The sequence below is a fragment of the Sminthopsis crassicaudata genome, chromosome 3 (assembly GCF_048593235.1).
Source record: "Sminthopsis crassicaudata isolate SCR6 chromosome 3, ASM4859323v1, whole genome shotgun sequence".
Taxonomy (NCBI): domain Eukaryota; kingdom Metazoa; phylum Chordata; class Mammalia; order Dasyuromorphia; family Dasyuridae; genus Sminthopsis; species Sminthopsis crassicaudata.
Genome location: NC_133619.1, coordinates 589,169,877 through 589,196,917, shown reverse-complemented (window position 1 = coordinate 589,196,917; position 27,041 = coordinate 589,169,877). Strand labels below are relative to the sequence as shown.

At 40.7% G+C, this 27,041-nt stretch overlaps 1 protein-coding gene across 2 annotated transcripts in view; it reads left to right on the top strand.

The window, feature by feature from the left end:
• Positions 1–3,256: 3,256 nt before the first annotated feature.
• The window catches only part of OSCP1 (organic solute carrier partner 1), a 39,700-nt gene continuing 15,915 nt past the window's right edge, over positions 3,257–27,041 (top strand). Inside the window, exons 1-2 of one of the 2 annotated variants that reach the window (XM_074305164.1) lie at positions 3,257–3,505; positions 24,394–24,548. In XM_074305164.1, coding sequence (XP_074161265.1) covers positions 3,394–3,505; positions 24,394–24,548 — 267 coding nt within the window. In that variant the 5' untranslated portion in view covers positions 3,257–3,393. Of the gene's footprint in view, positions 3,506–11,603; positions 11,662–24,393; positions 24,549–27,041 lie in introns of those variants that run through there. The other variant, XM_074305165.1, reaches the window with a different exon arrangement.

The following is a 27,041-nucleotide window of genomic DNA, read 5'->3' as shown; positions in this document are numbered from 1 at the left end:
CTCATGTCCTGGCAGATTATGGGGATAGATGGAGTTGTAGGTCTGAGAAAAGTGAGAGAAGCTTCACCAAGTGTGTAACAGGAGCCTCAGGGAGGTAGCCTGGCGGGGCAGCTCTCCGGAAGTCACGCCACATCCCAGCCAGGCATTTGTCCGTGGGCTTGAGTGTTCTCATGAACATTATAAGTCATTTCTTAGAAAAGTTAGCTTCTGAGGGCAGGGACCCCTTCAGCCCAGAAGGTCCAGAGGTATCATAGAAAGAGCACCAGATTTGGAGTTGACTCTAGGTTTTGATCCCACTAATATACCAGCAAGTTGTGTGAACTGGAGCAAATTGTTAACATCCTCTGAACTCCAACTCCTTCATATCCGCAAAATGAGGAGGTTAAAGAAGGTGCTTTTGGGTCCCTGCCAAAATCCTCAATATAGAATTACAAATTGGAAGTTTTATTTCAGTTCAACAAATATTAATTCAGGCTGTGTGTGTCCCAGCCCTGGCCAGTCAGCTTATACAAATGTGCCCTTGGCTAGCAGTGAACAAGACATTGAGCATATACTGTGTAAGAGGCCCAAAGCCAGCTAAAGTTGGAAGAAGCGAGGTGTTGGTGGAGAGAGTCAGGGTACAAGAAGAGAAGATCTAGCCTCTGCCCTTGAAGACCCAACAGTCAAGTCAGAGAGATCATTATGAGAATAAATGACAATAAGATGTAAGAAATGAATGGGTAAGGCAACAGTAAATGTGGTTATTATCTATAACATAAGAAAGTCCCTGAGCTGGCAAATCAGAGAAGACAGCCATTGCTGTGCTAAAGAATGACCTGAAAGGTTGGGAAAGGATTTGACAGGCAAGGAAAAATGGACTAGCATAAGCAAGAAGCAAATGGACTATTAAATAAATGGACTAGCATAAGCAAGGTTCTTATGAAACCGTGATAAGGAAGAGATGGACTAGCATAAGTAGGAACAGGTTCTTGGGGAACCATAATGTGAAACAGGGCCATGAGTAAATCAAGAGACTCGAGTGAAGTCTGAACTTTATCACAACACTCCCAGCTATATATACATGCACATTTGTGAATGTATCTTAAAGAGGAATGGCATTTACTATTGGAGACCCGAGAAAGGACAAAAACAGGTGCTGTTTGGGCTAACTTGCTAGATGCAGGGGGAAAGAGCTAGTTCAGAACCATCGAGTACAGAGCCTTGACAATAGGGTTCATAGGAAGGAAGGAGCCAGATTTTAAGTGACAAAGGACTCTGGTTCTGGAAGTAATTGGGAGTCACCAGAATTTATTGAGCAATTGCTCAAAGCAATGTTTTAGGAAAATTGCTTTGGGAGTTCAGTAGAGGGTAGATTAATGGTATAGAAGGGCTTGGGGAAGGGAAAAGAATTGGCTATTGGAATAGTTAAGGTGAGTGGTGATAGAGTGTACCTTTGAGAAACAAATGATAAGGCTTGGCAACTAATCACACGTATGTAGGGTGAGGGAGAGAAGAGCTGAATGTGATAGCCAAGTCATGAATCTGGATGACTAAGTCAGTGGTGCTTTTCATAGTAATAGGCAGGTTCAGGAGAAGGAAGGATTTGTGAAGAAATCAGTTGTGTCTTGGACACGGAGTGGTCAGTCTGCCTAGGGAACGTCAAGTGTGAAATGTTCCCCAGTCATTTGGGATTGGAGCTCAGGACTAGAGCTGGAAAAAAAGACATCTAGAAATCGTCCCGGGGAGGTGTTTATTGAACTATGATGAGATTGCCAAGAAGAGAGCCCAGAGTTAGTGGGACAGATATGGAGGAAGATCCATTACAAAGGCTGCGGAGTCATGAATGAAGAACTGAGCATCGAGAGGGAGGGAAGTGTGTGCAGAAGAGTCAATGGCTGTAGAGGAGGGAAGGATGAAGCCCTTAGATTTAGCAATTAACAAATCATTGGTAACTGGAAAGAAGTTTTATTGACTGATGAGATCAGAAGCTAAATTTGCAAAAGATTTAGAAGGGAAGGGAAAGTGGGGGAACTCGGCAAATGGTCGTAGTGGCTTAGACACTGAGAAATAGGATTTCTTTGCTGTGATGAAAACCTATTCAAGGTTAGTTAGCATCGATTTGTATTGGACTCGGTGAACATTTTAGTGATTTCCTCCAGTTACACTTAGCAGCATGAGGAGGAAGGAAGGAGATAGATGAGACAGTAATCCATGGTTGGGGGTTGGCAAGATCCGCAGTAGGCGAGGGAAGAAGAGATTCAAGACAGGATTGTGTAGGGTTGGACTAAAAGGTGGACTGGCAAGGGAGTGGGCGGAGCGAGAAGAGAGCCTGGGGCGCTGTTAAAGGAAAGGGGTGGGGATAAAGGGTTAATCCGACCCAGCTCGGACTCCCTCCGAGGGGCTCGGTCTGGGAGCGCGCTGACTCAGCCTCGGTGGGCGGCTTCACTGTCTTTCCCTTTTTCACCCTTGGTTAGCAGAGACCGCTTGCCGTTAGAGGGATATGTCTGTAAACATTTACAAAGCACTGGCTGCGGCCGGCGTGGGGATACAAAAAGGGAATATGGTGCGCCCTCCGAGCGTAACGGATTGTGATGTAAAAACTTGAAGTTCGGGGGAGGGGGATGTTCAAAGTTCTCCACAAGCGAGATTTTTTTTTTCCAAAATGGAATAACAGCTTTAAATAGAATTTAAACGTTTGCAAAGTGGTTTCCATCCGCGCACTTTACAGGTGAGGACGGAGCTAGGGGCAGCTGGGTGGTACAGGGAGAGGCGCAAAGCCCGGAGTCAGACCAAGTTCAGGGTAGCTGCGACACTCAGCGGCGGGCCTCGGGCACTTAACCCCGTTTACCTCAGCTTCCTCATCTGTAAAAATTAGCTGGAGAAAGAAACGGCAAGCTAGCCTCTGTGCCGAGGGAGTCCCGATGGGGCCGTGCTCAAAGCGGGAGCAGGCGCGGGCTGAGGCCCGTCCCTACCTCCCGCAGGTAGGGAACGAGCCCAGGCGGAAGATCCGGCCTAAGTCAGTGGACGAGGCAGATTCGAACTCGGTCCGTCACTGCCTCTAGGTGGCTTGTTTAGTGGTCACTCATCTAGTCGCTCTCCAAAGCAGAATTCAAACCCGGGTCCCCGACTCCGGGCCCAGCGCTCTCCCAGCCCAGCCCCCAGACTTGGGTCCGCGGACCTTTAAATGTCGGCCAAAGGGCTTCTCGCCCTCCTCCCTGGCGCCTTTAAGACGTCCACCTCCCAACAAGCGGCGCTCCGATTGGCTGCTTTTTCCAGTCATTGGCGCTACCTTGGCAACCGAGTGGCTGAGACGCCTGCGGTGGGTCCGTTCTCAGCACTTGCTGCTTTGCCGGAGCCCGGTGCCCCGGCTCTCCGCGGCCAGTCCCGGCCCCCGACCCCCGGCCCCGCGGCGCCATGTCGGTGCGGACGCTACCTCTGCTCTTCCTGAACCTGGGCGGGGAGATGCTCTACATCCTGGACCAGCGCTTGCGGGCGCAGAACGTCCCGACAGACAAGGCCCGTAAAGGTGAGAGGCTACCCAGGGCCCCCCGAAACAGGGGACGGTCCCAGGGCCCCCGAAACAGGGACGGTCCCCAGGGCCCCCGAAACAGGGGACGGTCCCAGGGCTCCCCAGAACGGGACGGTCCCAGGGCCCCCGAAACAGGAAACGGAAACCAGGGCCCCCCAAAACAAGAGACTAGCCCCAGGGCCTCCAAAACATGGAACTTATTCCCCAGATTCTCAGTCAGTTACTTGTGATATCCTCCTCCCAAGCAGGGGGCCCGTCTCTCCAGACCTTTCTCCAAATCAGGGAATCTTTTCAGACGATGCTCTCTCTACCTCTCACCCAAACCAGGGGCTTCTCTGCCTGAGATGCCACAAAAGTGGAAGACCCTTCTGCATGGACCATCCTCAGCTGTTGCTTCTTAATAATTTCTCAAAAGCAGACAGTCTGGTCCCCAAGACCCTCAAAATTAGTGGATGCTCCTCTTCTGGCCTTCTTCCCCCAAACAGGAAAGCTACTCCCTCTAACCATCCTCTGCCTTCTCTCCAAAGCCTCCTGAAGGTCCGAGACCCCCGAACATTCTTAAAAGTGAAAGAGGCTGTCCTTGGACCCCTTTCTTAGTTGCTTTCCATAGCAACCTTCAATTTCCTTTCCTCACTCTCTGTTGCCCTGATCTCATCCCCCAGAACTGGGGGACTTGACTCTCCAATACCTTCTGAAGACACTTTTCCCCATCACCTCAGACCTTCCATTCAAATTCTGATCCTTAGGTACCACCACTCAGAAGTGGAGGACCCTGCCCCACACCATCCATTGCCTCCCTTCAAATTCTGTTCTAGCCATCATCTTACCCTTAGAAGTGGGGGGGAACCTTCCCACCAAACCTAAAACACTGTTCTACTGACACCCTTACCACTCTCCTCTCAAAATTCTGATGTCACTCCTTGATCACCAACCCTTTAAAACTGAAAGTCTGTTCTCTCAGGATTTCTGATCTAATACAAATGGTCCCTCTGATGTCTGAGAATCCTTGGTCTGTCTTGATTCTCTTTCTCCAAACTAGAAGAGCTTGCTAACAATAAAAGTATATTATTATATAAGTATATTATGTCTTATAATAATAATTATTATAACAATACTAACAAAAACAATGGAAATTATTTAATTAATTGTTGTGCAAAGGACTTTTGTTTGCTATTTTAACATCCTCTTCTAACAATTCCTATCCTTAATTAAGGCCCATAGTTACCTGTTTTTGCCTAATCAAGACTCCAATGTATTCCCTTTTCTTTGCCCACAGCCCTCTTTTTTCCTTAAATGGCTCTTATTCTCTAAGACTTCCCTGTACTCCCACAACAGAGCTTTTTTGCAGCCTATGTTCCTCCCCACACACCCACTCCTTTCAGCTAAAAAGTCTTGTGTCTCCATGTTGAGATGCTTCCTTCCCACAAGAGTTGGGACTGGTCCCACAAGTTACCTTTAATCATAAATTATTGTGGAAGTGGAAATGCTGTGCAGCATCCTATGGTCAAACAAGACAACGTAAGGAAATCTTGGATCATACTAGGGAATTCCTTAGCTTTACTGGAAAGTGGGGGAACTGTGCTGATTCAGGACATGGATTCCTAAGACTAGAAAGATAATGATCCAGTTCCAAGACACCATATCTGATCCCCAAAACAATGATACTAAAGAGCAGCATGGCACAGTGGAAGGCATAATAACTCACGAGTCATATATGGGTTCAAATCCTGCCTTTAGCTTACTACTTGTGTGATCTAAGGCAAGCTATTTAACCTCTTATGTAACGTGCTCTCCTGGCAGTTACAATTACTAGTCTGTCCTAGACCCACCAGAGCACCTTTGACCACTGTCCTTTGCAGTGTGAGCTCTACCCGGCTCGCCTCCTCTGAGGCCTTCTAAGGTCTCTGGTCACAATCTCTTGAATCTATAGCTTAGTAACCGGTAGCGCACTCAAGAACAACCACGTGTAATCTTAAAAGCCTTTATTATACCTACTCACATAATGCCTTAACTGATGCCCTGACTTGTTGGTTCCCGAGTGAACACCTGGTCAGAAGACCCATGTGTTCACTACCAAAACCCTTACCTCTTTCGGCTACCCATCTTGGCTTGGCCACCCAGGCTGGTGAGCCACGGTGAACAGCAGGAGGTCAAAGAGGGCGGTTGCTGCCTGCAGTGGGCTTATATAGGGCCTGTGAGGTCACACACACAGCCAATCAGCGAGAGAGTCACCCATTACGAAACTATCTCAATATGGCCAGGATCCCGCCCAAGGGCAGTCCTAATACTTCTGGGCCTCAATCTCCCGATGCACTGTGTCCGCCCATTTAAAGGGCCCTTACAATTCCCTTTCTCTTGTTTTGCGGGAACCGCACATCTCATCAAGCTAAACTTTTAGCACCAGCTACAGTTCACTTGATCCATGAGATGACAGAGTGTTATGCCCAAGGAGGTACAAAGCAGCAAATCAGTAAACAGAAGTATGACAATGAGAACCAGGCTCAACAGTGGCCCAAGTGTTCAACCCATTCATCAAAGTCATACTCGAGATAATAAGCCAAAGAGGTTGGATGCCAATGAGGTAGGATGTCAACACTGAGGTGGGAAGTCAACAAGGTAAAACATCACAATTCTAGTTAACAAATATCAGTGAGGTAGGTTGTCACAATTCTAGTTACATTTATCACAGTTCTAGACCAATTCTAGTTTCTTACAATTTTCTGTTGCACTTTTCACACTCCTAGAACAATTCTAGCTTATCACAATTCTCAATTGCACTTTTCACAATTCTAGAACAATTCTAGCTTATCACAATTCTCTATTGCACTTGTCACAATCCTAGAACAATTCTAGTTTATCACAATTCTCAATTGCACTTTTCACAATCCTAGAACAATTCTAGTTTATCACAATTCTCTATCGCACTTTTCACAATTCTAGAACAATTCTAGATTCACAGGTGCACATAAGCAAAGTCATGTCCAGTAACATTGTCTCAATAACAATGGCAGGTGGGTGTGTTGGTTTTTCACCCACTAATTTAAAAGCATAGTCCTTCAATAGAAAGCATAGGGCAAAGCCTCTTCCCAGGCCACCATATGGCAAGTGGCCACGGGAGAAGCAAGCAGGCCCATTGTCCATTTACAGTCTTTATATTGCGTATCACCCAAAACAGTCCATTTCAGCTGCAACACTGGAACTGTGTCTGCTGTCTCTGGTGTCACGGTCAGGAGGGGCATCGCTGCCATCAGCGTCTGAAGGGCTGCGGACATCTGGCTGGTCTCTCTGGACTGTTGTCTGGTCCTTCTCTTGGATCCCCAGGTTACAAATGTCTCTGGTGGGGATGAACTCTGCTGCTGGATCTGCACCTAGTAAAGAATGTCCCCAGGGCCCAACTTGGGCTTTTCCAAATGCCATCCAGGCCTTTCCACGTCACAGTGGAAACAAAGTTGTTGTCAAAAAGATTAACAAAAGTCAGACAAAAGTTAGTCAGTCTGTCACTTAGCTGCACTTTCTGTGTATGCCCGAAGTGCATTGCTAAGGTAAAAGGCAAAGAATTTAAAAATGTAAAACCAAAATAGATTAAAAATGTAAGACCAAAATAACTTTAAAATGTAAAATCAAGATACTTTGAAGATGTAAAATCAAAAATGTTTAAAAATGTAAAATCAAAATTTAAAAATTGTAAGCAATCACATATCCCAAAATTCCTTTCTCTTGTTTAGAAGAGAAGATCTTGGGGATAGTCTGGGCAGTAATGACTTTACTAGAACACTCGGCTATATCCCTGAATTCTTTTGCCTAAAAATCAAAGTTTGAGTTTCTGATACCGAATTGTACTCCAGGAGTGTGAATCAATAAATCTGATTATTTTCCTCCTGGGTCAAAGATCACACACTGTCTATTTATTCTAGTGATTAAAACAGCAATTTTCCAACCCATTCTAGACATAGACACTGTTTTATAAGTACCCGTAGGGGGTTGGGAAATCAAGCTCACCTGTGGAAGTGGAAAATCCACGAGGTAAGAAAAGAGGAGTTCCAACTCTCCAAAGACGATCCTAGCAGTTTTACAAGGATAAAACTCCACTCTCTCTAACTGCAAGGTCTTGTCCCTGTAAGGTTTCTTAGAAATTAACTGAACTGTATTTTTAAAACTTTTCTGATTATACTCAATACCCCACAATTCCTTTTTGCCTTGGGGCATAAAGCCTACTCCTGTCTTTTGAAATGAAGACACAGGAGTTTTAAATGGATTAATGGGCAGTGCTGATGGTATTATCGCCCTTCCTTTTCCTCCTCCCCCTTCTCCCTTGGCCCAAGAAGGTGAGGCAGAGGGAAGAAGAATTGGAAAATCCCCCAAAGGCTGATTCCAAATCAAACCTGAGCTTTGCACATAAAAAGAACTAAACTTCTTCTCAATGGAAGAGTAATGGATAAATTCCTTAAAACAACAATGCAGGAGGTAAACCAACAAAATGCTAAGAAGAATTTCTACAACTTTAGTCCATGTGATTCGTTTATTTCCTTCCTTAGTTTCAGCCACTGGTTTGAACTCTTCCTGTTCTATCTGTAGTAACCTAGCTTTTTCTTCTTTCTCTATCTCCATCTGTAGTTTAACCTGCAATTCCAGCAACTCTTGCTGTGGCATTTTATACTCTCTACTGTCATACAATCGCATTAGCTCTAGGTTGCTCCCTCTCCTAGCTCTATTTACTGGGTGTGGGGATAGCCTTTGTGGAGCTTGATTACAAGCTTCCTGCTGTTCTTCAGTGGTGATCTTTGTTAAAAGATCTTCCATCTGGCTCTTTAACCTCTTTATATAATAAGCATTATGTTCAGCTGTGTCCTTGAGTCTGATCCCAGATTTACCTGGGTCCATATTGCTTCTCTGTCTTCCCTCTTAAGTGGCGTTTCTACCGGATCTTTCAGAATCTTAATTCTGAATATTAAATATTTTCAAAACCTGATAATTTCTGATGCGTCCACCACGTTGGGCGCCATTTGTAACGTGCTCTCCTGGCAGTTACAATTACTAGTCTGTCCTAGACCCACCAGAGCACCTTTGACCACTGTCCTTTGCAGTGTGAGCTCTACCCGGCTCGCCTCCTCTGAGGCCTTCTAAGGTCTCTGGTCACAATCTCTTGAATCTATAGCTTAGTAACCGGTAGCGCACTCAAGAACAACCACGTGTAATCTTAAAAGCCTTTATTATACCTACTCACATAATGCCTTAACTGATGCCCTGACTTGTTGGTTCCCGAGTGAACACCTGGTCAGAAGACCCATGTGTTCACTACCAAAACCCTTACCTCTTTCGGCTACCCATCTTGGCTTGGCCACCCAGGCTGGTGAGCCACGGTGAACAGCAGGAGGTCAAAGAGGGCGGTTGCTGCCTGCAGTGGGCTTATATAGGGCCTGTGAGGTCACACACACAGCCAATCAGCGAGAGAGTCACCCATTACGAAACTATCTCAATATGGCCAGGATCCCGCCCAAGGGCAGTCCTAATACTTCTGGGCCTCAATCTCCCGATGCACTGTGTCCGCCCATTTAAAGGGCCCTTACACTCTTAGGCTTCATTTTCTTCATCTATAAAACAAAAGGGTTGGCCCATTGAAGTCTGTTCTAGACCTATGGTCCTACAAGAGTCCCAGATTTTTTGCTTGCTTCCCCTTGCCCACAACCCCCCCCAAAAAAAAAAACCAAAACATTTTTGTCACCCTTTTTCAATAGACCCTTCATTCATGGGGCCTTTTATTGTGTCCAACAAAAATTTTATACATACACACAGACACATATGGGGGAGTTATATTTTGGACTTTTCCTCCCAAAAGCCTTGTAATATTTTCTTTATCAGTTTTGATGTATTTCATGGAGGCCAGACCGGGTCTAGCATTATCAGAGAATATACTGCAAGCTTCCTCCTCCGTTTGGTCTTTGTTTCAGAATTCAACAGAAAGCAAGTTCAACCTCAATGGAGTAATCTTTGAACGCTGCTCACTGAATGTTGTGAAATATTTAAAGCAAGAGTAGGATGTTGTTTTCTCTTCTCTTTAAAAACACTTATAAAAATAACTTTCTACCACATTTTTGTGTTCATTTTATAGGAAAACTGACCCATTTGTAGAGAGGTTAAATGACTTCACTGTGACTTTAAGAATGTAGAAAGCAGAGAACTGGATCACCTCGTTGGCATTATCTAGGTTAGGTTCTGTTTTTATATTTATGATTCCAGGCCATCTCTGGATTCCTTAGTCTAAAAGGTACTCTTTAGAATAGAACTTCAAGTTCAAACACACAGAAATAGAACCAGAAAGAATCTAGGAAAGTCATATGTTATATCTTCCCTCTTTCCTAGGAAATGAAAGTCTTCTTAAGATCAATTAATCAACCAATACTTATTGAGTGTCTTCTATAGTTATCATGTGCACTAAGGTATCTCAATACTACTAGGGGATTCCAGCTTGTGGAAAATGTGGGGAAGCCTAGGACAGTGCAATGCAATGGGAAAAGAATGGGGAGTTTGTTTTAGTCACTACCTGTGAGACTTTACTCTCTGGGCCCCAGAATCCTCATCTGTAAAATGAGGGGACAACTAGGCGACCCTTATGGTCCCTCCCAGTTTTAATTCTGTGATCCCATGATCTAGACAAAAAAAAAAAAAAGTCAGCTGGAGAATAGCATTCTAAAGTTTACAGATCATAAAAACAGCAACACAGAGATATCTGCTGAACATGGGCTTTATTGTCCCGGACTCATTCATTCATCCCCTACTCACTCACTTATTGATATCTCAGCAACAGATAGACTGAATGTCCTTCAGACACAATGAGTTCTTTACAGCAACACCTTATTCCCAAGCATGCAATGTAATGGACGGAGTAGAAATTCCACAGCTTTTAAGCATTTTCTGAGTTCCCAGAAGCTTACCATGCAAATCTGCCTCTTTAGCAAACATAAAAGAAACTTTGATAGAATGCCTAAGATATCACTCTCAGCTTCAGAGAAGGCAGGGTCCTGGTGCTGCTTCATAAATTTTTCACCTTAAGAATACCATAACTCAGAGGGGTGAATTTTACAGTTGTTGATTCTCTAAAATATCATTACTTTGCTACTAAATAAACTATAATACTGGAGAGTGTCATTATGAACTGTTGTCTTGCATCACTGTTGGCTAGAATTAGCTCCTTGTATTGATATGTCAAAAAGTTTAAAATACCCCTTTATAATATCAAAAACTCATTCTGTCTATAATAAGATAATTGTTAACTTCTTAATAGTTGCATTTTGTTTGCCTATAGTTATTTAAATCTCTGAGGAAATTAGGTTAAAAATAAAAACATTTTCTTATCTATTTTGGTTAATATCATTAGACTTCAGTAGAAAAGAATAAAGAAATTTTGTAAGTACTTCAAACGTAAAACAAGTAGGATTTCCAAGGACTTTTCAAATCCAGTGAATTTTGCCTGATAGGCTCTTTTTTTGAGTGAGTGATCCTATGAGTATCTGTCTGACCAGTTGTCCTTGGGAATATTCTATTCAGAAATATATTTGTTACTCAACTCATCTTACTATGCAAATGGGAAATTTGGTAAATACAGATATTTCCTTCTTATTTTATTACTTTGCAAATTGCCCAACCTGAAAGGTTCTAGCTAGCTGAAGGGAAACCTTAATTGTAGAAGAAATGAGAATGCACGGAGAATATATACACTATTTTATGTCTTATTTTTTTGCCCCTGTCTTCTATGGTATAGTCTTCATAATGGAGAAAGAGTTATTTTCAATGTTGCATGCCTGTATGACACTAAAAAAGAGCCTCCAAGGGGAATCTTCTGGGAGCTGAATCTGCTGGACCTTTCTTCTCCTTTCCCCAGCTACTACCTTGTAATGCTGTATACTCTGTGGGCACTGGCCCTGCCTAGGAGATGTCAATTATGCTTGTTCTTCCCTTTAAAGATGCAAAAGTCAAGCAAAGCTTTCTTGGCAGACATGAAATGCTAACTTTTTAAAAAATACAATCCTGCTAATTAGCTAGAGTTGCTATCTTAAAAACTTCATTTAAAAAAAATGTCCTTGCCTCATAAACTGGTGTTGTTTTTTTTTATATGCTTCGTGTAGATGAATGGACAGAGGTGGACAGGAAAAGAGGTATGGTATCTCTTAGCTGCATGTCTTAGATCTCCATCCACAAATACATAGTTCTCCAAATGTAGTTGTAGTCACTAACGGTGAAAAGCCGTGAGCCTTGCACCAAGATGTTTAATTTTCTACTAGAGCCTTAAAAGAAATAGATCCAGTCGTGCACATGAGATCCCAAGAGCACTTGGCAGAGGGATCTTTGTACTTCCCTCTGCCACCCCTAGAATCAGGAGGACTCTGTCCTAAAGTACCACAGGGCCTAGGAGAGTAGCAGCACCTTTGTTTTGATAGGATTGTTTTATTGTCCTTGGAAACAAACTTCCTGTTGAATCGCAGAACTGCCTAGAGCATGGTTTCAATAGGGAGTAATGTTCATTGCCTGAGCTTTCCTAGTCAAACCTCATTGTCTTTTGAGCATGTGGCTGCATGGATGCAGAATGCATGAAATTCATGCATGTTGTATGGCTTTATTCCCTATTCATCAGTCTCCAGCTAACCTGCATTTTAATATGGGCCAAGTCCTCTAGACCTGGTATCTCTATGGTGATGGAACATTGAGAAAACCTACTTTTCAAAACAGTAAATCTGTCTCAGCATTTTAATGACATACAGACATTTAGTGATTTGCTACTCTGATGTGTCTGAGGTGTATGCTCTGGATGATATTTTGAGTTTAATCCAATATTCCCAATGCTGACATTTGCTAACAAGTATCTAGAGAAAATCTTTTCTGGGCGAGAAGCAGTAGAGGATCAGACTCTTCGTAGAGAAGTCTATACTGAATGTGAGCATTGAACAAAATGAGAGATTCCGATAGATGAGAGCAAGATAGGAATGCATTCCAGCCTAAGCACAGACATGGAGAGAGAAGACAGGTTGTCACTGTGGGGAACAACAAAAAGGCTGATTTGACAGAATTGTAGAATAATGAAAAGAAGTGATGTTTAATAAGTCTGGAAAAGTGGGTTGGAACAAGTTTGAAAACGGGTTTAAGTGCCAAAAAGAGAATTTGTCTTTTGAGAGGCATCTGGGAGACACTGGAATTATCAAGAAGGGAAATGAGATAGTCTTATCTGTGTTTTGGAAGTAACACTTTGGCAGCTATCTGAAGGACTGAAGAGAGAGACTTGAGACAGAGATACCATTAGGGCTGTTGCAGTTGTCCAGGGATGAAGTGATAAGGGCTAAAACTAGAGTGCTGGCCACCTCAGTGCAGAAAGGGAGAGGGATTCAAGAAGTGTTGTAAGCAAATAATTGGATTTAGGGGCTAAGGGAGAGTGAAAAGTTGAGAGTGACTCCACTGTTGTGAACCTGGTGATGGAAAAGATGATGGTATCCTTGATAAAAACAAGAAAAGTTTAGAAAGAGGAATGGATTTGGGGATGGGAGGGAAATAATCAATTCTTCTTTGGACATGTTGAATTTGAGATACTGATGGGATATCCAGTTGACAGTTGGCAATATAGGCCTCGTGCTCAAGAAATGCTCATTGAAATCCATCAGAAGCAAATGTGTATACAAAACAGAAGAACTTGACATCTGACCCAATTCTTTTTGGATCTAATCACCCAACCAGTTTTGTGCCTACCTAACTATACTATTGTCTAAAACACATAATTTCCTCTTATAGTATAAGTAAAACATATATAACATAGAAGAAATTTCTTGTCATGAGATCTAGAGTTATCATTAGTCCAAGACTTTATAGAGATTCAAACTGAGGCAGAGGGAGGTTAAAAGACTTTCCCTTAAGACATCTAGATGGTAGGAAGAACTGGAATTTTAACCCAGGTCCTCTGACTCAAAATCCAGCATATTTTCCCCTGTGACACACTGCTGTCTCTCTGTTGTCTTGGTATACAGTACTATATAATGTTTATAGCATCCCCTGATTTTATAAGTCTCTAATTCTCTGTCAAAAAAGGAAATTAGTTTAGACAAATATGACTTGTTCTGGTTTTTGCAGGTCATTTTTTCCCTTTCTAAAAGCTCAGAACCATATTATTAATAGTGTTCCATAATTGTACTAGAACTAGATTCAAGCTCACTAGCTTACAGTTTATATTTCTCTTTTTTGAAAATCAGAAACATTTGTACTTTTCCAGTTTTGTAACCTCTCTACTAATTTTCCAGGGTCCTTTAAAAATAGTTTGACCATGATGTAGCAGGCCATATTTGCTAGGATTTGGGGTCTAAGGTTTTGAAAGAAGGGGAGGAGATTGTTTGTTGTTTGGAGGATATTTTTTTTATCCTAAGATGATTTCTCTGGGTTTAATGCCTTGAACTCACTGAGGACAGTTTGATGCCTAATAACTTTCCACTTAATTCATCATTTTCAACTCCCTCTCAGCTATTTTTGTCCTGTTCTTCCCATTGTGAACATTAGCCTTTTTGGAAGAAACAGAAAAGCAAAATAATCATTGAAATTTCCAGCCTTCTCACCATTATTATTTTTAGACCATCTACCTTAAGCAGCATTCCTCTCCCTTCTTTGATCTAATTTTTGCCCCAAATGTAGCTGACACTGTTACTGAGGCCATCAGACTACTCTTTTACATACATAATTAGTTATAATTTGCCTTGTTTCTACCATCTTCTAAACATTTCTTTCTTAAAATTTGGATTGATCAGTACCCTATGAAAATACAATTTTTTTTTCCTTTTTCCTCTTTAATCCTAATCAATGCTTGTTGGGCCCACTAATATATACTGGAGAGTTTTCTTTCCTTCCTGGGTTAATTTATATATAAGATGTTTTGAATCCTACCCATTTTTTTTTTCTGAACCATTTGAAATATTTCTCAAAATCTATGGTAGCTTCTATCTACCACTAACTCTTTCATTGGAAGGTCCTTTAATCTCTATTATTATTACTTCAATGAACACTTTGTCAAAACTACATTCAGAATAGCAGAATCACTTATTTTATCTTCTACCTTTTGAAAGATGAAATTGTCATTAATGCAAGCCAATAGTTCCTTAGTTTCTTGGCTCTTAACAGATAAGAATTCCAGCAGATGTCCATATTGCTGCCGTTCCAAATCACTGCAATAACAATTCTTCATTTGGATTTGTTATCTGGTTCCCAAAGTCATCAAATTCCTTTCCATCCAGGTCTTTGGTAGTCTCTTCAACAGTAATCCTCTTCTTTTTCTTTTGCATCTTATCCAAATACATTCCCAGATTTCCTGTCAGTGAGTATATCTTCTTAACAAACAACATAATGCAGCCACCATTTTATCTTTTTTTATTATTTCTAAATAAAATATACTTCCGTGGCAAAAAAAAAAAAAAGAGTTCCATCTCACCCATTCTTATTGACCTGTCTGAGGGCAGATTTGCTTTCTTGTCTTTTAATCTGTACTTCCTTCTTTGTTATCCACATTTTTTGTAGATTTCTGTATAGATATTTGAGGTCATGTGTTTTATTGCTGCCTATCTTCTTGGATATTGTTTCCCATGAATAATTGTTCCTCTCTTCTAGCTATTTTTTCTCTTAATCTCCAATATCAGGCTTGTCTTTCTACCCTTTCAGTTTAAAACTCTTCATTAAAATTGGAGGCCTCCAAACATATGACCAGCCCTTGTCATATCCCTAACCATCAATCCTATATTTCAAGCCATAGTACAAAATTCCAAATCCTTTTTTTCAGACAATATTCTGATAGAATATTAACCACCTCTCTCTTGTTTTTTACTATCTTTAATCAACGCTACACAATATCTTCAATTAACAATAGTAGTTAAAATTTTCCTAAACACTTTATAATCCTTTGTTGCCTTCTCAAAATTCCCTTTTATAGAATCATTTGTTCCCACATGACTCACCAGAAGGAAAAAATCATCATCAGTTTTAACAAGATCCCAGAAAGCATCCTGTTACATCCTTAACTATATACCTTGTAAGGAGAACACACTTTCAGTATCGCTAATCACTGCTCATCTATTCCTCTAGTCATTACTGGATCACCTCTTATTTGATGGGACCTGTAGAATCACATCATTATTCCCTGGAACACAAGAAGTAGTTTCTTACTAAAATGACTCAACTTGTCCTCTCTATGAAAAGAAACTCTTATCTATTACTTAGGCCTAAATATTCATCAGTCCTTCCTTTTCTGTGTCATATTCTTCATCTTCTAACTCCCTTGGATGCCTTCTGACAGCTTTTTTCTTGTTTATTTCTTCTTTGAAATTTTTAGTCCACATTTTCAAGGAAGTATTTATTCATCCTGATGATTTGGAGAGTAGAGATACATCTTTTCATTTTTTTTTTTTAACCTTCTCTACTAACATCTAAACTAATGGGCACTTTGTAGAATAGAGGTTTTTCTTTATCCCAGGAAATAAGGGAAATATGGCACCATTTCTGCAAAGCCTAACTTGTCTTTCTTGTCTTCCATATTTGTCTGAACCTTAGACCTTTTGTTTTCTTGTTTGGTGAAGGGCTTAGCTCACCCTTGTGACCAGTTAAGTCTCTTGACTTCACTGAAAATTCCTGAAAAGACAGTTTATTTAGAGCAGGCTCCCAGGCTTTCCTCGAGACAGGACACGGCTATCCTCACAGCTGTCTTTAATTATTAGTTAGCATATGCCTGCCACATCTTAATATAGTCAAAAGCAAGCCACAAGCAGGCGTCCAATTATCTAATTCAAGTTAATTACCCACCTTGTTTCTTCTTGTCTTGTACTTCCCTGGCTTCTTGGCACTCACAATTGATCCAGCTCGAATTATTGGCGAAGCTTTGTGGCTTTTATTGAGATGGCGATTCTTCCATGGCAAACCAAAAACAACAGCTGAAGTGCCTGGCACACATTACTAGCAGTTCCTAATAAACAAAGCTGGCTGATAACAGTAGGCTGCTTCATCACTAGAGGTGTTCACACTTCAGGCAAAGCTGGGATTAAATGTCGTCTTGGGTACCTTTCAAACCCATCTATATATCTCTATGCTTTTCTGTGTCCTCTTTAAGTAATTTTTAGATAACACTTAGGATTCTGCTGATTTAATGAGTTCAAGGCTTATATTAGATTCAAATAACCTTTTATATATGTATCTTTTTTGTATTCCTACTTTGATGCCTTATTGTAGTATAGAGGTGACCCTCAAATCTCAAAGATTATGCCAGAAGATTGTAAATTCTGGAAAGTCCTATAAAGATAGAAAATTTTTTAATATTTTAAGGCCTGCTGATATATGTCTAGTATATTTGTTGTCCAGGGATCAACCTAGCTGAGAGTCTTATTTTGGTTCCTGAAAGAATTGGCAGATATAATAGCAAAAACCACTATCAGTGAAATTTGAAGATTATGGAAAATGGAGAGAGGTACCACGAGACTGGATAAGTGCAAATGTCCCAATTTTTTAAAAAGAGTATAAAGTCTACTCTGGGTCAGTAATCTTGACTTCAATTCCTAAAAATCCTAGAAGGGCAATTAGGTTGGCACAGTGGATAGAGCACCAGCCCTGAAGTCAGAGGACCTGAATTCAAATCTGACCTCAGATACTTAATGTCGTAGCTATGTGACCCTGGGTAAGTCACTTAATTTCAATTGCCTCAGCAAAAAAAAAAAGAAAGATAAGAAAATATCATTATCGATAATAAATATCTAGAAAAAGATCCAGTGATTCCAAAAAGCAACTAAGACTTTGTCAAGAACAAATCATCCCAGATTAGCCTCATTTCCCTTTTTTTGACAAGATTATTAAACTAGTAGGTGAGAGGAACATTGTGGATCTTGTTTACTTAGATTTTAGAAAATATTTTAAAAAGAAGTTTTATTATCCTTGTATATATGTTTAGAGAAATATGGATCAGTATTGTCTAGTATTATCTAGGTAATATTATAATAGATGGTCCACTTAGAGTAGCTGTTAATGGTTCCATAATATGAGGTCTCCGGTGAAACACCTCAGGATTTATTCCTTGGCCCTGTGCTTATTTAACATTTTCATCTATGACTTGGATAAAGTCATAGAAGGCATGCTCATTAAATTTGCAGGTGACACAAAGCTAGGAGGGATAGGTAACATCTGCTAAGGATGGCAGAGTTAAGATCCAAATGTCAGGCTAAAGTATTAGGCTGATGAATATAAAGATGAAATTTAGTAGCAATAAATGTCAAGTATTTACATCTGGTAAAAAAATAAAGTCAACCCCATGCATATAAAATAGAGACAGTATAGATGGGCAGCAGTTGGTATGGCAATGATCTGGACATTTCAAAGGACTTCAAGCACAACAAGGACACATAATGTGAGGTGGCCAAAAAAGCCAGTGCAATTTCGGACTGCAGGATAATACCACAGTAGTCTGTACTTTTGAGAACTCCTTGGAAGTGCCATAATAAGATCTAGAAACTGTGCTTGAAGGAGGACATGATAAGCTAACCAGGAATCAAAGGAGGGCAACCACATGGACGGTGAGACCATGGCGTATGAGGATCAGAGGACCTTGGCGTGTTTAGCCTGGAGAAAGGAAGTCAGGAGAGGACTTACAGCAGCACTTCAGTGTTGGAAGGGCTGCCACATAACAGAGGGGCCAGACTTAGAAGCAGAAGCAATTAGCAGAAGTGGATGGGGCTCAGTGGCAGAAATGCCCTGACCCTCAGCACTCATCTTCAAGGGACAGCTCCCCTGCAAAAGCTCCTCGTGCTTCAGAGGCCAGAGAACTCTAGGTAGGAAAGGGTAAGGTAAGGATTCCTGTGTGTCAGGACTGGACTAGGGGATGGCTGAGGTGCCTTTGAACCCTCAGAACCTGTGTATCTAGGCTTCTGGGATCACAAGTTAGCTGGGCAGTGATGGACTTTTTGTCCTCAGCAACTCTTGTCTGCTAAGCCTCAGTTACAGTTTGTGTTAGGATTACCTTCTTAACACTCAATTAACAAGCATTTATTTAGTACTTACTGTGCCCCAGTCCCTGTGCTGACTGTATTATTGGGTTTTGCTGGGGATGTGGTACCTTCTTCAAGAGGCTTATATTAATAGGAGGGACAGCACAAAAATCAGAACCTTAAAGATAACTACAGATTGGATGGAAGGAAGACTAAGAGGGGATGATGGCATCGACGCTGGAGAGATGAGAAAAGGCCGCCTAGAGAAAGCAACACTTGAGCTGAATCTGTAAACAAGGCAAGAATTCTAGGAGTTGGAAGTTGGTAAGGAGAGCATTTCGGGCCTAGGAATTGTCAAAACAAAGGCATGGAGCAGGAAAGAGTAAATGGGCCAATGTTGCCAGATTAGAGTACATGGAAGGGAGTGGAACACAAGATTGGAAAAAGAGTAAGCTCGGTGGAATGAGGGGGAAGAGGGGACTAATTAGAAGGCCATGATGATAGTCCAGACAAGCAAGGAGAAGGGTTTGAAATAGGATGATGACTGAATGGAAAGAAAGAGGCAGAATTACAGAGATGCTATGGAGAAAAGAAGTATAAGATTTGGCAACTGGTTGAATGTATAGAAGGAATGAGAGAGTAAAGAATGATGCTGAAGCGATGAATCAAGGTGACTGAAAGCATGGCGGGACATTCAACTGAGGGTTTGTAGAGAAAGATAATGAGTTCTGTTTTAGGCATGCTGAATTTGAGATTCCTGTCTATGAGACTCTCACAGTTTGGAATGTCTAGCCATGGTGATATGGAGACTAGAGCTCAGGAAAGAGGTCTGGGCTATATAAATCGGTATGAGACCCAGTAGTATATATCACTGAATCTGTGGGGACTGATAAATCTGATAGTATAGAGAGAAAAAAGGGGAGAAGTGGGGCAGAGCCTTAAAAGACACCCACAGTTAGTGGTCATGACATGGACAAAGATCCAGTAAAAGAGACTAAGGACTAGTGGGACAAGTAGAAAAGAGTTGCAGAAACCTAATGAAGAGAAAGTACACAGGAGAAAATCAAAAAGGATGGATATCAAGTAGGAGCCAACCGTCTCCATAATCAAGAGATAATTGGTAACTCTGGAGAGAGCCGTTACAATTGAACAAGGTCAGAAGCCATATTGCGGAAGGTTTAGGAGAAAATGAAAAAAGTGGGGATACCAATTGTAGGTAACTGACAAGTTTAGGTGAGAAGGGAAGATCTGTGATGGCAACTGTTGGGCCCCATAGGAACTAGTGGGGTTTTACCAAGCTGATGAAGCCTTGGGCATTTTAGAGAAAATGCCGGTGGTAAGGAGAGGTCAAAGACTGGAGGCAATCTGCTGGAGTGGTAAGACCAAGGATCCAAGGAGAAGCATTAACCTGAAGTAGAGTCAGAAACTGGAATGAAGGGGGACATCATGGGGAGAACACATCAGAGGAACATAAGAAGAGTAAGAGGGAGAGAGTAAGAGAGGATGACTTCAATTGTTTCAGTAAAGTATGAGGCAATATTGTCAGTATCAAGATTAGGGGAAGAGAGTATCATAGGAGGTTAAAGGAGAGAACCTGGTTAGAGCAGCTGCTTTGTATGGGAGAGGATTAGGTAGCTTGCTTTGCTATGGTGAGAGCATGGTTGAGATTAATTGATTAAAAGTGGATCCAGTTTGCACTGTTTCCTAATTTCTTCTAGTTCTATTCAGGATTGTATGATGAGGAACAAAGGAGATTGTTAATATAGTCTGTGACTGAAGTTTGTCCTGGTTTAATTGGACATGATTGGACTTAGGAGAAAGGCAATCAAAGTGAAGAGTCAAGGATCGTGTAGTGGTGAACTGGTTCACCAAGGGTTCAGGATTGTAAAAAGAGTTTAGGCAGAGCAAGGATAATGGTCTGGGTCACTTCTGAGGAACAGAAGAATAAGACGTACTTCTGCTGCACTTCTCCCGGGAATAACAGGGCCCCAATGCCCTCAGCCATCATCCCCGAAGGCTAGCCCTGAGTAGATGCAGCCTGACAACAGCTCCTGTAGGGGCTGCAGCCAAAGCTGCCAAAGATCCAGAAAGGACCATTCTTGTCACCAAAATCCTTGGAACCATCCAGTGGCTCAGCATCAAAAATAAAGAAATTGGATCAATACAAATGAAATCAAAGAAGCAGTATTACCATGTGCTTTGTCACTGTACACTAAGGTCCTTCTCTATTTGATATGCAGTTCAAATCGTGGTTTGTGCTGTCTCCCCCATTGGAATGTAATCTCCTTAAGGGGAAGGACTGTCTTACCTTTCTGTTTGTATCCTCAGCTCTTAACACAGTGCTTTGCATAGAGTCAGTTTGCTTTGTTCCTTCACACTGTATGGATCTTGTATGTACATGGTGGTTTGCATGTTGTCTCCGCCATTAGAATGTAACATGCTTGAGGACATGGTCTTGTTTTTGCCTGTCTTTGTATTCATAGCATTGCTTAGTAATGCTTATTGACCAGTAGAATGCAGCATCTGGTGCTCCCCAATATCATGATTTTATAGATACCAGTAATGTGTTTTGATCATACAACCTCCTATTTGAGTGTCAGACCATTATTTAGTACAAATAGATGTATGAGTTTGTGGCATATGGTCTTTGGAATGAAATGCACTGCTTAAAAACATGGTGATTTTTGTGGACCTAAAATGAAATATTTTAGTGAAACAGCTATTTACTAAGCCTGGGCTTTGGAGGGCAGTATAGACAAGGGAACTATAGAACGATGATAAAAGACTTGCTTCCTATCTTCATGGATCCTTCATTCTAATAAGTATCATGCAAAAAAAGAACTCATAAATGCACAAGAAAGGAGCAGTGTTGTAATGAACTTGGAAGAAGGAAAGATCACGACCAGGAGATGTTTTCTGGAGGAGGTAACATAAAAACCAAGCTTGAAAAATAGATAAGGATTTCAACCAAGAGAAAGATGAAAGTGTTCCAAGCAGAGGGAATGGCATGAGTAAAAGCACCAAGTTGTTCAACTTAGTTTGACTGGAGAATTAACGAGTTAGTGATGTGAATGGGCTAGAAAGGGAGTAGATTCCAGAAGACCTTACATGTTGTGCTAAGGAGTTTCGGTCAGAAAAGTGTCATGATCAGGTATATGCATATGTTAGAAAGTTACTTTGTCAGAGCTGTAACAATTTAGAATGAGCAGATATAGGAGACAAATTATGAGACTGTTATGACAATCCCGAGAGGAACATTTATTGAAGGGCTAAGAGAAGGTGGTAGCAATGGGAATATCACCAGACTCCAACCCTAAAACAGCAAGGGACATCCAGTCTCCAGGGAGTCAGCTCTTCTTGTGTTCTTGCCTCCTCTCTGACATTCTTGGACTGCCCTATAAAAAAGAGCTATTGTAATCAGGATAGACTTTTCACATTTCAGAAGGAAGGGTTTGACTTTGCCAGTATGGAAGCTTAGCTCTCTTTCAGAGTTGCTTCCTTTGGTCCTAATCTCTTTTCCCTGGTTCCCTAGGGTGTTCAAGGGCTTCAGAGAAATTAAAGTATTCCAGAGCTAACTTATTGTTAATTTTAAGTTTTTCCAAACCCAGAGGATGACGATGCTACTTTGTAGGGTGGATTCTTACTACAACTCTGCTCTAATCACTATTATCTCTGAGGAGAGAACTCTTCTTTTTTAAGCTTACTGGTATTTGTGTAATGATGGGTAAGTCACTTAACCTCTCTAAACTTCATTTGCAATATATACTTCACAGGCCTTTATGAGGGAAGTATTTTCTAGACCTTAAATTGTTAGATAAGTTTGAGTTATTAGCTTCAAAGCAATCACTTGTTTGTTTGTTGTTGTTTTTTTTTCATTCTTTAAGAATGGTTACAATATGAGGGAAAAATAGATGTGTGTTTTAAAGTAAAAAAAATTGTGTAAATTTTCTTGAAGGTAATAAATATGATGTTGCTAATTTTTTAATGCATTAATTTTTAATCCATTCCAATTTCAGTCTAAAACCAAAGATAAAAAGATAAAACAAAAGAAATTTTTTGAAAGATAACTATGTAGTAGGAAAAGGAGTAAGGCTATAGCCAAAGTATTTTAACTATGTGATTTGAGGCAAATCTTTCAGCCTCAGTTTCCTCATCTATAAAATGAAGGGACTGGTCCAAATTATCTTTCAGGGCCTTTACTGTTTTAAGAGTCTAAATCTAATTTGTAAGACATGAGGAATGAATAAACTATATTGGTTTGATGTTATTTTTAAGTGAATAATATGGTTACTAAAGTAGAATTCAAAATTTATTAAGTATGAAATGATAAAGATCACCATACCATTATTTTGTGGATTGCAGAAAAGTCAAAATTAAAATATCATATTTTAACCATGAGCCTTCCAAAATTTCAAGAGAATTAACAATTAGAAAATATTTTAGGATGTCTTCTGGCTTTATTATTATTTATAGACATAGACTTATATATTCATTATTATAAATATTTCTTACCTCTGTTGTGAAAAACTGAGCAACTTTGGGCTCTACAACTTAGCACCCACTATGGAGAAGAAGAGAGCTGCCATTATCAGCTTTCTCTCATTTTGGAGTAGTAATTTATCCTCCAAACTATCCTGTTTTTTAAATGCCATGCATTCCTCCTTGTGACCTTGGTTGAGAGTCACCTATAACTCTTCCCACTTCCCATATCCAGTTGCCAAAATTCTGTTGGTCTTATTTTTATTGCATCTTTCATGTCCATCCTTTCTGTCCACTCACACTTCCACTGCTCTGGTTCTGGCTTAGTGCCTCTTCTGTGGACTATGATAATGGGATTCTCGTGGTCTCCTTGCCCCTCCAAGTCATTCTTCACATGGCTGCTAAAAGTAGCTTTCCAACTCCCAGTTCTAACTACCATGCCCTCAGTGACTCTCTGTTGCCTAAAGGATAAACTGTAAACTCTTGATTGTGGTGTTTAAAGCCCTTCCCAGGCTGGCTTCCCTTCCAGCCTGATTTCATACTGTCTCTTTCACTACCTTCCTACTGCACTGGACTATCTTTTGAACATAGCTGGTCCCCCACCTCCATGAGTTTGGGCAGGCTGGCCCAGCCGCTCTTCTCCCTCTTCATTGCTGCCTTTTGTAATCCTTGTCTTCCTTTCAATTCAATCACAATTGGTTACATACCTCCTACTTGCAAGACTCAGCCTGGCTACCAGGGGTGTTCTCTCCCACTTAGTTTCCTTGGAGCATTTTCCTTGGATTCCTCCTCAATCCTATTACATCCCACTTGGTACGGTTCTTGTCTGTGAAAACGTATTCCTCATACTGCTCCAGAAGACTACAGCTCCTGGGGAGTCCCGACTATTATTTTTATCCTTATACTCCTTCTTCACGATTATCATAGGGCCTTGCCTCTTGGAGACTCTTAATAAACCTTTGTTGTTAAAGAAGTAAGATCTTTTAGTAGGGATTTTTTTTTTAAGGAAGAAAAAGAAATGCCTCCCTCATTGTCATGGTTGTTCAGCTGTTTAATCATTCTAACTCTTTGTGACTCCATTTAGGATTTCTTTGGCAAAGACACTGGAGAAGTTTGCCCATTTTACAGATGAGGAAACTGAGGCAGACAGAGTGAAGGGATTTGCACGGGGTCACACAGCTAATGAGTGTCTGAGGTCAGATTTGAACTGAGGTCGCCCTCCTTCCGGGGCTGGCGCTCTGTCCACTGCAGAGCTTTCCTTCTCTCTCCGTGCATTGTTTTCTACTGTACCATTCCTCTCCCGGCAGGCAGCATTTCATAGAAAGGGCAGTCCAACCAGGCCTGTGCTCTCCCAGGCCTGTCCCTCTTGTGCTTCTGAAGAGTCTTCTCCTGCCCATCCCTCAGCTGGGCTCTGCTTTATCTTTACAGTCATGAATGATCTCATCTCAACCATGTTCAATAAGAAGTTTTTGGAGGAGCTGTTCAAGCCCCAGGAGCTCTATTCCAAGAAGGCCTTGAGAACAGTCTATGACCGCCTGGCTCACGCCTCCATCATGAGACTGAACCCAGCCAGCATGGATAAGGTGAGCAGGGTCTGGCTTCTCTATCTTGCATGTTCTTTCCTTGTTTTTTTATTGCCCCAAACTGAAAACCTAAACAAAATAATCCTCTCTTCCTTCCCCACTGAATTCATTTTCATTCTTATCTGACCTTTAATTAGGTGTGTGATTACAAAAAACCTAGAACTCTTAAAGCCACCTTTAAATTAAAACTTTTTCAAAACTGTACTAATCTAGTAAAATAAAATTATCACTTCAGGAAAGTAAGTTGGAGGATTTCAATCTGAGGAATAGTCATTCTATTTAGAGATGCTGAATTATGTAACTTTAAATAATCTTGAAGACTGACTCTGTGGATACCAAATCTGCCAGATGTTTGGTTCCATCCTCAAGGAAGTAGCAGATGCTCCTGCCCACACACTAAGGAAACCTTGAGCTGTGAAGTTTGGGGCTTCATGTGGCAGCTCAACTGGGGCCTCATTGTTATTTCATTCATCACTCATTAATTCTCCTAAAGACTTGAAGACCCTCTGTTGCAGGGAGCTTAGGGAGGGAGAGAGAAAAATAAATTTGTCACTCAAAATCTTACAAAAGTGAATGTTGAAAACTATCTTTACATATAACTGGGGAAAATAAAATACTTTTAAGTGGGGGGCAGTACTTGAATTCCTTTAAGTCCTCAGTCATTTACCCTCTCCATCTTTCCACAGAAAGAATCTCACCTCCAACTGCACTACAAAAGTTGGTCACATTAGACATGTATCTGGATCAAGAATCTAGAGACATGGTTCAAATTCCAATTCTGACATTTGCTACCTGTGTGACCATGAGAAAGGTGGTCAACTTCTTGGAGCTTTCACTTCATATATCACAGGGAGCTAATAATAATTACACTCTGCATCTTACAAAGTCATCAGAAAGTTCTTTGTAAACTTTAAAGGACTGTAAAAATGTGAAATATTTATACTAGTGGGATCAACACTACTCATTTTCAGTATATTATATCCTAATATAATTAGCATAGCCTATTAAGTAATACAATAACAAGGCTTCCAATGTGAATTTCCACAATGGAGGCAACTAGTAAGCATAGTAGACAGAATATTGGACCCAAAGTCAGAGGATTGAGTTGAAATCTAGCCCAACTCACAACTGTATGACCCTGGACAATGGACAAACACTTAACCACTATCTGCCACAAAAAGTGGGATTTTGATTGGGAATTAAGAGAAGTTTGAGAAGTCAGTAATCAGAGTGGGGGAGAGAACTAAAATCCCTGCGTGTGAGAGACAGGAGGATCTTATTCATGAAACTGCTAGAAGGCCAATGTCATGGAGGTAAAGAATACATTTTCAAGGGTAAAGTATTCTAGAAGACTGGAAAGAGCTAGGTTATAAAGGGTTATGAATATCAAACAAAATATTTTGTATTTGACTTTGGAGGCAATAGGGAATCACTGGACTCTGTTAAGTGGGGAATTGGGAGTAATGGGGAGTAAAAGTATGACATGGTCACACCTGTGATTTAGCAAAATCACCTTGGTGACTGAATGGAGGATGAACCACAGAATGAGACTTTGAGACAGGCAGACTTACCAGCAGACTAGGTGTGGCAGTATCACAAGGAAAAGAAAGGTACATCTACGAGTGTCATCCACATCCAAAGAGAGAAATATGAAAACTGAATGTGGACCAAAGCATAATACTTTCACCCTTTTTGTTGTTGTTTGATTGCTTTTGTGGGGGTTTTGCGGTTTTTTTCCCCTTTTTCATCTGATTTTTCTTGCGTAGCATGATGAATATGGAAATATGTTTAGAAGAATTGCACAGGTTTAACTTATATCAGATTGCTTGCTGTCTTGGGGAAGGGGAGAAGAAAAATTTGGAACACAAGGTTTTGCAAAAGAGAATGTTGAAAACTATCTTTGAACATTCAAAATTTAGAAAAATAAAATAAAATTTTGATTTTTGAATTCTCTCCTTTCTGCTCCTCCTCCCTCACTGAAAAGGCAAACAATTTGATATAGTTTATACATGTGTCATCATGCAAAATAAATTTAGTCATGTTGTAAAAAAAAAAATACACAAAAAAGAAAAAAAAAAGAAAAAAAAAGTATATTTTGATCTGCATTCAGTCTCTATCAGCTTTTCCTTTAAAGACGGATAATACTTTTCACATGTGATTGCTGAAATTGTCTTGAATCATTGTCTTGATTAGAATAGCTGACTTTCACAATTGATCATAGTGCAATACTGTTGTTATTATGTACATTGTTTTCTTTATTCTTTGCATCAATTCACATAAGTCTTAAAACTTTTCTGAAAACTTCCTACAATCATTTTTGATGTATTTATTTAAAACTTAATAGCATTTTGAGAAAAATAAGATGAAAGAGGGGAAGAACAAGCAAATAATAACAATAAAAAGGTTTTTTGTGCTTTGATCCACAATCAATCTCCATAGTTCCCTGTCTAGATGCAGATGGCACTTTCCATCGCAAGTCTATTGGAATTACCT